At 37.2% G+C, this 17,391-nt stretch overlaps 1 protein-coding gene across 1 annotated transcript in view; it reads left to right on the forward strand.

Moving 5' to 3' along the window:
- cyld (cylindromatosis (turban tumor syndrome)) overlaps positions 1–12,374 on the forward strand; it is a 27,561-nt gene extending 15,187 nt beyond the window's left edge. Inside the window, exons 6-17 of the mRNA XM_016555811.1 lie at positions 91–207; positions 2,909–3,300; positions 3,867–4,032; positions 5,080–5,221; positions 6,102–6,224; positions 6,343–6,434; positions 8,927–8,993; positions 9,112–9,244; positions 9,828–9,936; positions 10,114–10,232; positions 10,451–10,667; positions 10,820–12,374. Of these exons, the coding sequence (XP_016411297.1) occupies positions 91–207; positions 2,909–3,300; positions 3,867–4,032; positions 5,080–5,221; positions 6,102–6,224; positions 6,343–6,434; positions 8,927–8,993; positions 9,112–9,244; positions 9,828–9,936; positions 10,114–10,232; positions 10,451–10,667; positions 10,820–11,004 (1,862 nt within the window). The 3' untranslated portion in view covers positions 11,005–12,374. The remainder of the gene's footprint in view (positions 1–90; positions 208–2,908; positions 3,301–3,866; positions 4,033–5,079; positions 5,222–6,101; positions 6,225–6,342; positions 6,435–8,926; positions 8,994–9,111; positions 9,245–9,827; positions 9,937–10,113; positions 10,233–10,450; positions 10,668–10,819) is intronic.
- Positions 12,375–17,391: the final 5,017 nt, after the last annotated feature.

Genomic DNA, 17,391 nt, shown 5'->3' on the forward strand with positions numbered 1-17,391 from the left:
AACACTTAAACTGGTCTAACATACACATACACACACACACACACACACACGCACACTGTTTACTGTCTTCCTATCGTAACTCTTATTCAGGGTTAGGCCTGCAGCCTGGCAGCAGGAGCAAGTCTGAGTTTTATTATACGCTAAATGGCAGTTCGGTTGATCACCCTGCCCAGTCCAAAGCCAAAAGCACATGGTACATAGATGAAGGTAATCAATAATCAATACAGATGGAAGGCTGGGAAACTCTAAAAATAAACATCTTAACAGCAAGGTGCCTTCCTGCTAATATCTTGCCTAAAATTAGCCCACACTCAACTTTAGTTACTTTTAATAGTCTTGGCATGAATAAGTAATCACATGTTAATCAGTGCATCAGCAGTGATTTGAAAAGGCAACTTGCTGCTGAGATCTTTTATTAGGAGTCCGGTTCACTATAGGGCCTTTCGCACAGCGGGAACCTTTTCATAGTACCAGAACTAATTGTGGAACTGCCCACTTTTTGCCGTTTTCGCACCGCCGGAACTGGGTGCGGTGCGATTTTAGTACCGGACTGCCTTTTTCGAGAACCAAATTAGCTCCTACTCCGGAGCAGGGTCTAACCAGCACAACTTACCCGTGACGTAAGTAGACATTGATTGGGCAAACTCGTACGAAAACGCCCTCACCCGCCATGATTTAAAACGCCGTGTAAACATACTGTAAACTATGTGTCAACTTATTTCGCAAGTATGGAGAACAGCGATAGATGGACGGATGCTGAAGTGCAGGCACCGCACAAATGACGTCGCTGTCGACCGGCTTACGTCACTTCCTAGTACACACTGTCGGTGCGAATGCAACCCTTTAAATGGTACTGGGAAATAGTTCGCGCAAAATCGTCCCAGTACTTTAGTACTGTACATTTAGTTCTGGAACTAAAGCGGTGCGAAAGGCCCTTATGACATGAGTGGCACATGACCTCATAGCATGACATCATTGATCAGAAATCAAACATCTCAGGTGTCATTCTGAATGTTCTGTAATACAGTCATTTGTGTTTGCACATTCAGTTTTCAACTAAATGTAGTTATAAGGCAATGAGTAAGTTAGGAGTAATTAATGACTATGAATAATGAGTAAATGAGTAATTAATTTACTCACGTTGAAGTCAGTTAAAGTAATTATTTATTTTGTATTTGTGATCTTTTTTATAGAAAACTGCATTAATTTGTTAATTGAAGCACACATAGAATGCTTAGAATTTGTGGCCAGTTTTATGTATGATTTGTGAAAGCCTTTTATATTTTGGTATCAGGCATACTTGGTATATCTCCACTCATCCATTGTGTAATTGTGTGTTTGAATGTGTGTGTGTGTTTGCCATTGAACACAGACTGTATTCCTTATAACATTGCTTTCATCTGTGTAATAATTTCATATTTCATGCCACTCTTTACTAACATGCACTGTTGGAGAATGTTGCAGGGGTGGTCTGTGATTAGTTAAGGGGTTCATATTGTGTGGCCTGTGCTGCTTTCATTCTCATTCACCAGGCTGTCATTCTTCCAGTGGTGACTTTTTTTGTAGCCCAATGTTTCTCATTTCATGTGTATGCTTCAGTGAGGAGAAAATCACTAATCAGCTTTGAAAGGACATCATATTTTGGTTAAGCTTTTTTAGTAAACACTGCCATTCAAAAGTTTGGGTCAGCAAGATTTAAATTGTTTTGCTTTTTAACGAGGATGCATTAAATTGATCAAAAGTGACAGTACACACACACACATATATAAATATATAATATTTCTATTTCAAATAAATGCTTTTTTTTTAACTTTCTATTCATCAAATAATAGATTTTTTTAGCTGTTTTCAATATTGCTATTAAGAAATGTTACTTGAGCACCACATCAGCATAGAGTGATTTCTGAAGGATCATGTGACACTGAAGACTTTAAAATGTATTCAGATAGGAAACTGATATTTTAAAATGTAATAATATTAGGCAATATTACAGGTTTACTTTATTTTTGATCAAATAAATGCAGACTTGGTGAGCATAAGAGACTTCTTTCAAAAACTTTAAAAAAAAGAACCCCAAAATTTTGAACGGCAGTATATTAATGTAAATCTCCTTAATGACAGATGATTGTTGAAGATGCTATTTTGAAACATTATCTGTGAATCCATTGAATCCATTTATGATGACGTAAACTGATCAGTTTATATTGGTTAAACAATTTCTGGTCCTCCACACTGATGCATCATCTGGTTATCATGACCTCTAGGTACAGCCTCTTATTTCTTTGGCTTTGTTTCTTGATAGTCGGCGAGGACCCGGCCAAATCCCTGACGGACACCCCCCCAGACTTCAACCCAAGCTCGTCCCCTTCTCGAGCTCCGCCCATACCCTCCTCACTGTCCAATGATAACAAGTTCCACTCCCTGCCCTTTAGCTTGAGCCACAAAGTTGGCCCCAGTGGGAGCATGAGCCACGGCCCTCTCTCCCTGTCCGCTGGCTCAGTGATGGGGGAGCAGCAAGAGGTCCTGCCACCTGCTACCACTCCTGTCCAGAGGCCTCCGTCGCCAACACAAAGCCAGCCAGGGTTAGAGGTCGGGTCATTGGTGGAGGTTAAAGAGAACCCACCGTTGTGTGGGGTCATCCGCTGGGTTGGTCTTTCAAAAACTTAAAAAAAAAGAACCCCAAAATTTTGAACGGCAGTATATTAATGTAAATCTCCTTAATGACAGATGATTGTTGAAGATGCTATTTTGAAACATTATCTGTGAATCCATTGAATCCATTTATGATGACGTAAACTGATCAGTTTATATTGGTTAAACAATTTCTGGTCCTCCACACTGATGCATCATCTGGTTATCATGACCTCTAGGTACAGCCTCTTATTTCTTTGGCTTTGTTTCTTGATAGTCGGCGAGGACCCGGCCAAATCCCTGACGGACACCCCCCCAGACTTCAACCCAAGCTCGTCCCCTTCTCGAGCTCCGCCCATACCCTCCTCACTGTCCAATGATAACAAGTTCCACTCCCTGCCCTTTAGCTTGAGCCACAAAGTTGGCCCCAGTGGGAGCATGAGCCACGGCCCTCTCTCCCTGTCCGCTGGCTCAGTGATGGGGGAGCAGCAAGAGGTCCTGCCACCTGCTACCACTCCTGTCCAGAGGCCTCCGTCGCCAACACAAAGCCAGCCAGGGTTAGAGGTCGGGTCATTGGTGGAGGTTAAAGAGAACCCACCGTTGTGTGGGGTCATCCGCTGGGTTGGTCTACCTCCAGGACTTCAAGAGCCGCTAGCTGGGCTAGAGCTGGTAAGTAGGTTTATATGTGTTTGCTGTACTGTACTGTAACTATAAGTTAATATAAATACACCACCATTTAAACATTTGTGGTCAGTGAGGTTTTTTCTTCAGACATTAATACTTTTATTCAGCAAGGATGCATTAAATTGATCAAAAGCGACAGTATAGACTTTTACATTATTACAATAGATTTCTGTTTTAAATAATCAGGAATCCTGAAAAAAATGTTTCACAATTTCTAAAGCAAAACTGTTTTCAGCCTTTATAATAATTAGAAATGTTTCTTGAGCACCAAATCAGCATATTGGAATGATTTCTAAAGGAAATCTCATGTGTACTGAAGATTGGAGTAATGGCTGATATCACAGGAATAAATTACATTTTAAAATGTATTAAAAAAAAAAATATATATATATATATATATATTATTTAATAATATTTCACAATATTACTGTTTTTACTACATTTTTTTATCAAATAAATGCATCTTCGGTGAGCATAAGAGACTTTCAAAAACATTAAAAAAATCATACTCTGTAATGACTCTCTTATGTGTTTCTTTTGTGTGTGTTTAGGAGGAGGAATGTGTGGGCTGCACTGATGGAACGTTTAAAGGGATTCGTTATTTTACGTGTCCACCAAAGAAAGCTCTGTTTGTCAAACTGAAGTGCTGCAGGCCTGACTCACGATTTCCATCCTTACATCATTCACCCAACCCCATAGAACGATGCAACTCCATAGGTAAGAAACACACTTTAATTGTCAGAGTCCATGTTCCTATGCTTATGATAGGCCTACAGTAAACCAGATTCACGGATATGTAATGTTAATGTCCAGTGCTGTACAAGCTTTATAAACAGCATTTGCAGCATAATGTTGATTTATCTTCAAAAAAACACTTTTTTTAAGAGCAAAAATTGCAGTTACATTAACACTCTTCTTAATTTTCTGTGTTCTGCTCTGTCTAGTGCATAATTGAAAGCACAAGCCTGTAAAAATATACTCTGTTGGCCCTGAACGTAGAAAGACACATTCTGCTTGTGCAAAGTATGCACTTTGTTTTTGAGGCTCAGATCACTAGTACATACTGATGATGTGATTTGATCTCCACACAAACAAAAAAAAATCAGGCTGCACATGGATAGTGTGCAGACAACAGCAGATTGTTCTGATGGCAAAAATTACGGCACACAGTCTGTCCATGAGCTGGAGTGGAACGCGGACAAGAGAAATATACTTTTGGCATAACAGTGGAAGTAAATGAACCAGCATTCCAGCATGAGTTTTAATTAAATAAATGTTTATTTTTTGATCTGTAAAGTTTTCAAAATCCTTTGTATGTATACTTTTTAAAGTGGATGAACTGGTGTGCATTGCAGACATGTAGGTGTAGTTATCTCCATGTAAACTGCTTTACTTATAGTTGTCTTTTTCTGGTATCTTTTTGTAAATCATGCATAAGCATATGTCACCATGACAAAGCAGTTTGAATTAAACTTTACACAGACGAGAATAGGAAGTGATTATGTCATACTAGTATTATGTATTATAAATACATTTTGGCTATACATTGAAAACAGCATGTTTTCATAATTTATATTGAAGTATTTTTAAATTTTTTTAAGTATATTTATGTTGAAGTTTATTTTGTGTAGCAATTAACATTTGCACTGACAGTAGATCTTAACATGTTGATGTCAGAACACTTTTTTAAAAATTATTTCTGTGCACTGAAGCTTACATTGTACTTAATCGATATGACTGATCAATATGTTTTTTTTCCTGCAGCTTTTGGTGGTTACCTAAGCGAAGTAGTTAATGAGAACACTCCTCCTCGGACAGAAAATGATGGTTTGGAGGTGATGGTGGGGAAAAAGAAAGGAATACAAGGACATTACAACTCCTGCTATCTGGACTCTACTCTGTTCTGGTGAGCACACACACACCCAAACACACACTGGCTTACACACACAAAAGTGAGGACTCTCCATAGGCATAATGTGTTTTCAGTCATGACGACTCTCTGTAGATTTTAGCATGGTGATGGATATAACAGTGTTAAAGTATTTGGTCTTGGCGGAATAGATCTGCTACGCTGCTGCTGAATTGCTGCTGCTGTTGGTTATTGCTGTAGTTGTAGATTATTGCTGCTGCTGCAAGCAAGTACAGGAACTTGCTACTGCCAATGCATACGGCGATATGGTGCCGTGAGTATTTAAGACATACTGCTGCTGCACAAATAGCATATAAAATAACCCATAGCAGATCTATACAGGTGGAGCTGGGGAAGGTGGACGGTTTCAGAGAAACTCTGAAAGTGCGCTGCAGGAATCTCTAGTGAATAATCAGCTTGTGCCAAGTCATTTAACTCTCTGAATATCATCGGTTATGTTAACAACCCGTCAGCCTGCGTTTCATGACTGAACTATGTATTTATACTGTACAAACCGTATATTCTCTCACCCTACACCTAACCCTTCGCCTCACAGAAAACTTTCTGCATTTTTACATTCTCAAAAAAACTAATTCTGTATGATTTATAAGCTCGTTTCCCCATGGGGACCTCAGTTTAGGTCCCCACGGTGACACGAGTCCCCTTGAGTCGGTGTTTTATTCAGGTTTAAGTCCCCACTGGGATAGAAAAACATGTACACACACATACACGTGTTTACAAAGAGTTAAGTGCAGGAATTACTTTATGCATTACACATTACATTTGTTTAACACTACTGCAATGCATACATTTGCATAAAAGATGATTTCTTAATGTTAAATTTGTAAATATTCTTTTGTCTCTTTCTGTGTGTCAGTCTTTTCTCCTTTAGTTCTGTGTTGGATACGGTGCTCCTGAGACCAAGATCTAAGACTGATGTAGAATATTACAAAGAGACACAAGACTTACTGCGCACAGAAATAGTCAACCCACTGCGAATGTGAGTGGCACAGAATGAAAACATTCTACAATTAAGCATTCATCCAAATATTCCCTTTTACTCATTCTCTGTGACAGAACTGGTTGTAATCTTTTATTAATCTGTGTGAATTTGTTAGACATGGCTACGTGTGCGCCACTAAAATCATGAAACTTAGGAGGATATTGGAGAAAGTGGAGGCAGCGTCAGGATTCACTTCAGAAGAGAAAGGTGAGAATAGTCTCAGGCCATGTCCACACGTACACAGGTATTTTTATAAACTGAGTTTTTCCTTCTTCCGTTTAAAAAAAAAATCTCCGTCCACATGAAAACGCAAACGCATGCTATGAAGCACTGTCAAGAGCATGCCAAACCAACAGGTGGTGATATAATCTCAACCGTAAAGCCATGTTGGCCAATCAGAAGCCTGAAAAAGTTTCCAGTAGGCGGAGATAACAGTGCAGGCTCCGTCATTCCACAAGCCAAAAAGTCCGGTTTCGCTGTCTACACGATAACACTGCAACCGGAGTTTTTGAAAATCTTCACCCTGGCAGGCGTTTTCAAAAATGTTCGATTTCAGTGACCTGGTGCTGCCTTTGCCTGTGGACCAGAAAAAGCTGTGGACAGGGCCTCAGTGTCTTTCAAAAGAAATGTATTGATAAAGAAATACTGCCCTCTAGGGGTGCAAACAGAAGCTGATAGGCACTGTGTGAAAATCAAATTAGCTTTTGTGATATTTTCATTTTGAGTGTCTGTGATCTTGAGGAACAACACAGAAGGGTAGAACATCCATTATTAGAGGTGCACCAATATGATTTTTACAGGAAATGTTTATACTACATTGTACTTGTTGGAAAACATTAAGAAATTATATTTTCAGCTACACAGTATGACCGTAATATAATTATGTCAGATTTCTTGTAATGTTATTATGTCATCACTTGTTCTTAGATTTTTGAGAACACGCTATCCCCTCAGAAACTGTTATTATGATACCAAGTAGTTTGGGAGGGATTTAAAAAAAAAAAAGTTCAATTACTTCATAGAAGCTTTTAAGGATCTTTTATCTTGAATACCTCCTGCTGTTTTAGGGAACATCGTGCAAACTTACTTAAACACAGGTTGCATCTATTATGTCCACTTTGTACTTCTATAAAGTTATCACACACTGCCCTGTTATGACATTACAGGAAATGTTTATACTACATTGTACTGGTTGGAAAACATTAAGAAATAATATTTTCAGCTACACAGTAATATAATTATGTCAGATTTCTTGTAATGTTATTATGTCATCACTTGTTCTTAGATTTTTGAGAACACGCTATCCCCTCAGAAACTGTTATTATGATACCAAGTAGTTTGGGAGGGATTTAAAAAAAAAAAAGTTCAATTACCCTGGTGCTGCCTTTGCCTGTGGACCAGAAAAAGCTGTGGACAGGGCCTCAGTGTCTTTCAAAAGAAATGTATTGATAAAGAAATACTGCCCTCTAGGGGTGCAAACAGAAGCTGATAGGCACTGTGTGAAAATCAAATTAGCTTTTGTGATATTTTCATTTTGAGTGTCTGTGATCTTGAGGAACAACACAGAAGGGTAGAACATCCATTATTAGAGGTGCACCAATATGATTTTTACAGGAAATGTTTATACTACATTGTACTGGTTGGAAAACATTAAGAAATAATATTTTCAGCTACACAGTAATATAATTATGTCAGATTTCTTGTAATGTTATTATGTCATCACTTGTTCTTAGATTTTTGAGAACACGCTATCCCCTCAGAAACTGTTATTATGATACCAAGTAGTTTGGGAGGGATTTAAAAAAAAAAAAGTTCAATTACTTCATAGAAGCTTTTAAGGATCTTTTATCTTGAATACCTCCTGCTGTTTTAGGGAACATCGTGCAAACTTACTTAAACACAGGTTGCATCTATTATGTCCACTTTGTACTTCTATAAAGTTATCACACACTGCCCTGTTATGACACAGAGAACATTTCATTCTTAATAAAAGAAGAGTAAATAGTTAGAGATAAAGTTATAAACTTTTATAAGAATGCTCATTTACTGCACTCAAAAATGAAAAACACTCTACATTGATCTAGAGCGCCAAATGTATTAAATGCACAATATTTATTTTACTGTGTATTTATGTGACAGTAGTCAAAGTTATATTTATTTATTGTACTTTATTTATAGTGCCTTTAACTACTGTGTACTAACATTTAAATTAATAATTTGATAAGCTGCACTTATTATATACATACATGTTTTTACATTGTACTTCTATTAAAACAAAATAAAATAAAAACTGGATGTAATTACATCTCTATATAATTTCTGTAATTTTATCTATAATAACACTGTTAACGCACCCCTAGCCCATGCCACGAAACGTGTCCCTAATATTACGTGTATCAAAAATGCATGGTACAAAAACAAATTTTTTTTTTTGACGTAAGTAAAGACACTTAATATAAAGTGGGACTTCATAATTAGATATGTTCAACACCAAAAAAAAAAACATTATTATATTTAAAAAAATAAATAAAGTAATAAAACTTTCAAGATGATCTACATATTAACTACAAAATAATTGTGAGATGAATTGTAATAAATTATTTTAATTTGATTGATTGCCATAGTATTATCTAAATGTGTTACAGTATATCAAAACTTCTGTGTTGAGTGACATAGCAAGGCATTCTCTTTCTGTTTAGATCCTGAGGAGTTCCTCAATATCCTGTTTCATCACATCCTGAGAGTCGACCCTCTTCTCAAACTTCGGTGCGCCTCTCACACTCTTCAAATCCATGCTAGAATCAGCATTCTCGGGAGCTCCACAAAGCTATTATCAAAGAGTGGTGTTTTTGTCTTTGTAAAAACATGATTGTATCATTTGCAGGTCTGCAGGACAGAAGGTTCAGGACTGTTACTTCTATCAAATCTTTATGGATAAGAAAGATAAAGTGCTGGTGCCAACCAGCCAGCAACTTCTGGAGTGGTCCTTCATCAACAGTGATCTCAAATTTGCAGAGGTATGTACACAAGGCATGCTCTGGATCTTTCCTCTGTGAACAACATAATTAGTGGAAAGGCCACTTTCACTTCCATGTTTTATTGTTCTTTACAACATTTTCTTTTATTTTGCTATGAAAAAAAACAAACATTTTAAATCTTTTTTTTTCTTTTTTTTTTTTCCGTATGTACTGTATATATTTGGGGTTGGTAAGATTTAATGTTTTTGAAAGAAGTCTCTTATGCTCATCAGGGATGCATTTAAAAAAAAAAAAATCCAAAATAAAGTAAAAACAATAATATCGTGAAATTGTAATTTAGATTCTTTGAATAGGAAGTATAAAAGAACTGCATTTTTTAAAATAGAAACCTTTTGTAATATCTTAAATGTCTTTACTGTCACCTCTGATCAATTTAATGCATGCTTGCTTTAAAGTGAAATTTTGAATTTTTCCCAAATAAGCACATAGAAAAAACACACAATTAAAAGAGAATTAAAAGATGCATTTAGAGGAGAATTTACACATCCAAATATGTTGGTTAGTGTGGTGCAAGGACAAATGAAGTGTACTGACATGTTCTTGTCTGTTTGTTTCTGTCCAGGCCCCTTCTTGCCTTATAATTCAAATGCCTCGCTTTGGGAAGGACTTTAAAATGTTTAATAAGATCTTCCCTTCTCTGGAGCTTGACATCACCGATCTATTAGATGACAGTGAGTCAGTTCAGTAACTGATTTGATTTGTGCTGGTATTAGAATAACATTCCACATACCAAAGTAATGTATCTGTGTTTGAGATAAAGAACTAATATTATTGTAATATGCATCATTCTGGCTGTGCTTCATTTTTGTTCTGTGTTTAAAGGAAAATTATATAAATGTTTTTGTCAGCTCCTAGAGAATGTCGAATTTGTGGTGGCTTAGCTCTTTACGAATGCAGAGAGTGCTATGAAGATTGTGACATCACGCCAGGAAAGATCAAGCAGTACTGCGAGAAGTGCAATACACAGGTAGGACACAGACACAAACATGCTCTTCTAGCTCTAAGAACATTCTGTTATCTTCTCTGCAATACCTTTCATATCCACTAGATGGAGACTTTTCCAAATGAATAATGCTGAAACACTCTTATCCATAGTAGTTCCTTTCAGTGGTTAAATATACATGATTGTGCAAATTTATGTGTACATGTCTTTTCTGTATATGTGTTCACTTCCTGCAACTTTAGGTACATCTGCACCCACGGCGTAAGTCTCATCGGTATGTTAAGTTATCTGTCCCTAAAGAGCTACACGAATCGGTTTGGAGACAGGGATCTTACCCTCACCAGCAGATGGAGCTGTTTGCCGTGCTCTGCATTGAGACAAGCCACTATGTCGCCTTTGTCAAATACGGATCCGCAGACTCGGCCTGGCTATTCTTCGATAGTATGGCTGACCGTGATGGTACAGAGGACTTTTTATCTAATATAATTTCTATAAAATCTAATATAAATGTAATAAAACTGTCACTTCTTGAGTCACAATAATAAATAGACTCACTATTCTTTAATTCTCAACTTTTTTTTCTAACCCCTTTTTTCTGTTTTTGGTGGCAGGCGGTCAGAACGGGTTTAACATCCCACAGGTTTCCCCATGCCCTGAAGTAGGGGCCTACCTGAAGATGACCCCGGAGGAACTCCACGCACTGGACCCCAAGAACATCCAGGGCTATGCACGCAGACTTCTCTGTGACGCCTATATGTGCATGTACCAGAGTCCCACCATGAGCCTCTATAAATAGAGAAGGAGGAATAAAGAAGGATGGAAAGGTAGGAAAGGGAATGGCAGAGAGATGAGGGAACAAGGGAACAGAGGAAAGGGGCTGTAGTGAAGAGAGAATGAGGAAGAAAAGAAAGAAGAAAAGTGCCCAAGAAGACGCACTTGAGATTGAATATCCCACATCCAGTTACCTCATCCTCTCTTCTGCGTCTCTCTGTACATACTGCAGGGTAAATACGGTCATGAGAGTGAAGGCGAGATCAAGAGAACGAACAAAAAAGCCTATTTGCACTGTGTGAGAAGCATATGTGTTTGTGTGTGTTTGTTGAAGTGTTGTTGTTGTTTTCTCTGATTTGTGCCATCTTTGGCTCAGCTCAAACTCTTGAGTGTTCAGAGCGGTGTTTTGCACGGAGAGAATTCGCAATCTTTCCAGCCCTCAGGTGTTTCGCAGACGCTCACTCACCTGATGGCTTCACATTCGCTACGTACCGCCAGAACTGACCCCTCCAAACAGCAACACATTCTACCCCTGTAAATGAAACCTTGGATGAATGTCCAAAACAGGATGTTTCTGTTCTGTCTGAATGCCTCCACTCATCACCAACCCATTTTAATGCACTGCAGCGTCCAGCATTAATTATAGTTCAGACGCACTGTGTGTAGTCCCTGTTTTTGCCTTTGTATTTTGCTGTGAAGTCTTTGTCTGGTGTGTTCACATACAGCAGAGCCCTTGACTGCCATGCACGGGTTCCAGATCAAGACAGAAGAATGAGATGATTAAGCACAGGTTTTTTTTTTAACATGAAGAATTATATAATTGAGCTTTTTCTTGTTAAAATAGGAATTATTTCATTTTATTATAATTTGGTTTTTTATAAATATGGATATTATGTTATTTTAAATATTGCAAAAAATACTAGCAACTCTCCAGGCCATGCTCTCAAAGTCATAAATTAGCTGTAAATTACTTCCTATAGATACAAGCCAATTTTTGCAAGTATTATGATAATATTATGATATTCCAAAGGTTACTGCTTTGCAGTCAACAACGTGTTCATGTTACAAAAAACTGATTCTAGTTCCTGTAATTTGCAGAAACACTGTTCATCGAGATACTGGTTTGATGTACTGTGCACATTTTTGCTATGGGTTATCGGATTGTTTACACATCCTGGTTTAAACTAAAGAGTTATGAAAAGAAACTTGCATTGGGATCGTTTTGTAATCTCTGCTGATGTAACTGTACACTATGGGAGAGATTCGTCGTGAGCGACTGTAATGGGAGAAAGAATGACGACTGGTGTACATGTGTAAAATGAAGCCAGGTGGACTTTATTATATCTGTGCTGTTCTCTTAAATGTTAACTAAATTAAAACGCCATTTTGAAAACAGCTTTTGTGGTAATGGCTGCACTGCTTTTGATTTGCTCATTTGGGATTGTTTGTTAAAATGTGTTTGTTTTTTAAATAGAAGTGAAGACAAGCAAGAGGAAGGAGTGCAGTTTGTATGTGTGTGTGTGTGTGTGTAAAGTGAATATTTGCCTCGAAAAGTTGACAGATGTGCCACCAAGCTGTGAAAATCTCTGTCTTCGCATGTCACTGAGATGTGTGCAGCATTTGTGCTTTGATGCCAGCAGTGTTTTCATCTGCCACATGTGTGAGTGTGTGTGTGTGTGTGTTTGTAGACAGTGTTCAGCAGGCAGACGGATGAGGTGTGTTTGGATGTCCATTGCCTTCAGTGCTGTCATAAGTCTGTGAGTGTTTGTGTGGGGATTTGTCAACTGCCAGCGGTGCTGCTTTCACCTGTCACCTGTGTGGATCCCATTAACATGGTGTCACGACCAGGGCATGATGTGGTCTCGGACGCAAACACTCCAATGCTGGAAAGATGGGGCTGATCTGTAGTGAAGGCTCAAAAGCTAGAGACATAAACACACACACACACACGCGCGCGCATGCCACATCTAGTCTTCATCCCTGATGACCTCATATGGTCACGGCCATTACATGTTCAGTTGTACCAGTAGATGAGGAATATCAATAAACTACATTTACTTATTGTGGATTTAGGTGTATGATTTGCTTTAGTGTTAGTTACTATAATGGATAATTTACTCTTATTACTATAATACATACAAGCGATGTTTAAGAAGGACACATTTAAATAAAATGCTACCAAATTTCCCAAATCGCTGATTGTCCACTGTACATTTGGATACTCATAAGAGGTCTGTTGGTGCTTTATAAATCATGGGTAACACTTTACAATAAGGTCTCATTTGTTAACATGAATGAATGCATTAACTAACATGAACTAACAATGATATAAACTTTTATTAAATTTTGTTAATGTTAATAAAATTCTTTTAAATATATTAGTAAATGTTGAGATGAATGATAATTATACAATAAGGTCTCATTTGTTAACATGAATGAATGCATTAACTAACATGAACTAACGATGTAAACTTTTATTAAATTTTGTTAATGTTAATAAAATTCTTTTAAATATATTAGTAAATGTTGAGATGAATGATAATTAAGATGAATAAAAGTATTGTTTATTGTCAATTCATGCACTGTAAACAAACATTTTTCAAAGTTTAAATAAAACTGTTTATTGGAGTACATTTGCTAGAAAATACTATTTCAGTGTTTCTACTTAAAAATTTCACTTATGTGTTACTTGCCATTACTTTGTATTATTTGTGCATTTTACTAGCTATTTCTTTGTGAAAATAGTTTCTACACCATGTTTTTCCCAGCATGTTAACTAATGGTAACAAATAAATCCTTGTTGCAAAGTGTTACCAAATCATTTTTCTCCCCCCCCAAAAAATGCATGCCTGCGAACTGCACAATTGTCATGCTAGTATTTGTCATCAGAACAGCTGGCACACAATGCTCTCATGTAGCTTTATGCTGTGGCGTATGCCTGCTGTGTGCCACGTGCTAATTTCTCCTACGTTGGCACTACCTGACCAGATAAAGAACAGTATTGCCATGCTCACCATTAGAGTATAGCCTCGGGGGGTGAATGCCAAATAAAATCAAAGCATATGGATTCCTTCTCTGTCGACTTTGATTCTGATAAACAGAAGATCTGCTGTTGTCAGAGGTTTACTTCAGAGTCTCCCGATGAGTGTTCAGGGATGTAACGATTGGTTTTGTGTGTGCTTTTGCTATGTGGATGGAAAGTCCATGCTCTGTACGCTCAAAAAAAAAAAAATTGCTGCTTGTTCAATATACTTAATAAGCTAATGGAACACAGTTCTCAAACATTTTATCACCTTAATTTCATTGTGTGCAATTCACCTAAATTTGTCAAATAGAACTTTACTTAATCCGTTAATGCTGGGATGGTGAGAGGATTTCTAGTTCCCAGCATGCTATGCATGAGACTGGATGGGCAGGATAAATGTTGAAATTAAGTGTTTTTAATGTGTTTTTAAGCGAGATGAAAAAGGGCAAAACTTATCTTGAGTTTTGGCAGTTACCATAGTGCTGAAAAGTGTGCTTAGTTTGAGAATGCTGGCTTGTGACTGTTGTATACATCGCTTTTCTCAATGAGCACTTGGACTCTATACACAACCACTTTCACCTTTCCACTGCTATACTTTTGGTGCAGCGCAGTGTATGGAAAATGAGATCTTGAGTAAGTGTCCCACAACAGGACAAAGCAGGTATTTAAAACCTCTGGAATTCATTACTAAGAAGTTATGTTTACTATAATTTAATATATTAAAAATAACTAATGAGGGTTCACTTCGCTTCACTTGGGTGTTTATTATTTTTCAATAATCCAATGGAACAGAGTAAATTATTTAGCTTAAACCACGGTTATGACACCTTAAGACATTGTTCAGATTTATTTCAAGTTTTTTCAGGTTTTCTCATACCAAGCCTCCGTTTCTAATTCCAAAACATTGTTTTAGAGCTAATAATTGGTCACTAGTAACTTGTGTGGTTTTCAGTTCTTTTGCTGTTGTATGTTGTAAGGACCTTTGAAAGAATTTGGCAAAGTGATATAAAACTGTAATGTGGTTGACAGATCTGAAACTGCTTAAAAGCTGTACATTTACTGCACACCTTAGAACCATCCAAGCAATCAATATCCCTTTGAAAGTTAATAGGAATATGAAGAAAGAGTTTACTACTACTAAAATTTGCAATGGGAGAATGCTATACCTCAAGCTCATGATTTTAGTGGAAATACGTTGATGGGAATAGTCAGTAACTGTGCAGATATTACCTTTTTGCTATCCCCATGTGTTACATACAGTACAAAAAAAGTTTAGCATGCTTGTTTGTGTGATGCTATGCTTATTGATTCTAGCGATGCTAGCTTATTGCTATTGCTAGCTATTTTTTATTTTTTGAGCTGCTTTGACACTTCATACTCAATTTAGCTTTAATACAAAGTTGATACAATTCCATGTGAAGAAATCTCATTTCCAATATGTGGTACCACTGTCTACATTTAAATTAAGTTAAAAAATATATTTTGGAGTGAATAGCAATAGTAATTTGAAGCTTCTGAGCTGCTGACTTGTTGACAAAAAGCTTATGTTAAAAATGAATGAAAAGATACTCAAGAACACTGTGTGTAATTACACATCTTTCACAGGTTGACAAAAACTCAAGTTATTAGGTAAGGCCTTCTGTTTTGCCTATATCTTGTTTTCCATAGTGAGTGCACGTGTCTATATTCTGTGCATTTAGTATGGAAATGCACAAACATTGGCTGTGATTTGACAATAGTTTTCTGATTCACCGTCTAATTCTTTACCTATACTGCTAGTTAGTTGAAATTCACTCCTTGAGCTGTTTCTTCTCATGTTCCCAAGGGAAAACATCCACAGTGAGAGAGAGAGAGAGCGAGAGAGAGAGAGTAAATGTTTAAACCTACTCAGACAACAGGAAAACAGTGATTTCCAGCAGTAAAGATGAAAGGGAATCTCAAGACAGAGCAATTTAAAGCCAATGAGTACTAACCCAATATAAACCCGGATAATCACTTTAACTTCATCCTAACGGCAGCTTTTATTGGCCATCTTCAAAGCTCAAAAACTGGAGCAGGTAATGCTGGAATGATGACTGATGATAGCATTACCTCTTCTTATTCGCCCTTCTTTAAACAGTCTCTTTGATTAAGTTTCATCTTGAGCTCTTAATGACCATCTTGATGTCTGTGATCAAACTTAGATCAAACTTTATCTGTATGTCATTTTAGTTGCAAAACACAGTCTTCACTAATCAAAGGGGAATTTATAAAGGTTTACGCACAGCAAAAGGTGTGAGAGATAGGAGAAAAATACACATTGTGTGCTTTTCGTTTAATAAATTTTGGTGTGTATCTGTATAGTCATTAATGAGCTGTGTAGCAGATGCTGCTGTTGGCTCTGAAGAACAGGTGTTGCAGAGCTATACATATGCAGCGTGCCTGTGTAAAATATTTAACCTCATAACAGGCAGCACACACGGTGGCATGTGTAAGGTGCTAAAAGCAGTTAGCATCGGTGTGCGACTTGTGGCAGGACTGGTGTGTCTGACTGCACACCTGCACACCCTTCATTCTCTCTTCTCTCCTTTAGTCTGTCTCTAACACTGCATTATTTACAGGTGCTTACTAGGACACAAGGAAGCCTTATGTGATTCCCCCCCCCCCACAAGTTCCAACTGCTGGTTTTTTATTTGTATACATTTCATACTACCAAATTTTTTTTTGAAAAACATTAATATGTTTATTCAGCCTGCATGCATTAAATTGATAAAATGTAACTGTAAAGACATCTAATGTTACAAAAGAACTTTCTATTCATCCAAGAACCCTGAAAATCCCTGGTTTCCACAAAAATATTAAGCAGCATTGATAATAATAAGAAATTATTCTTGAGCACAGATTTTGCATATTAGAATGATTTTTGAGAGATCATGTGACACTAAATACTGAAGTAATTGTTGAAAAAATTCAGCTTTGCATCACAGGAATACATTTTAATATATATTTAAATTCAAAAAGTTTTCACTGCAAATAAATGCAGCCTTGGGTGAGCATAAGAGACTTCTTTCAAAACATTTAAAAACATACAGACTCCAAACTTTTGAATAGTAGTCTATGTATATTTCTATTACAATTAATTTAAAGGGGTGGTTCAGTGTTTTTTTTTCTAGGCTTGATTGTGTTTATGGGGTGCAGTCTAACATGTTTTAATGGTTCGTTTTTAAAAAAACACATTATTTTTCACATAATTTAACTTTATTCCACACCGCTCTGTCCCTTCTCTGAGAAACGCGCTGATCATTTCCTTCTTTTATGAAGCCCCTCCCTCAGAAATAGGCGATGGGCTCTGATTGGTTAGCTAGCCCAGTGTGTTGTGATTGGCTAAACCGCCTCTAGTGCGCGTCT

The sequence above is a fragment of the Sinocyclocheilus rhinocerous genome, unplaced genomic scaffold, assembly GCF_001515625.1.
Source record: "Sinocyclocheilus rhinocerous isolate Xijiao unplaced genomic scaffold, SAMN03320098_v1.1 scaffold857, whole genome shotgun sequence".
Lineage (NCBI taxonomy): Eukaryota > Metazoa > Chordata > Actinopteri > Cypriniformes > Cyprinidae > Sinocyclocheilus > Sinocyclocheilus rhinocerous.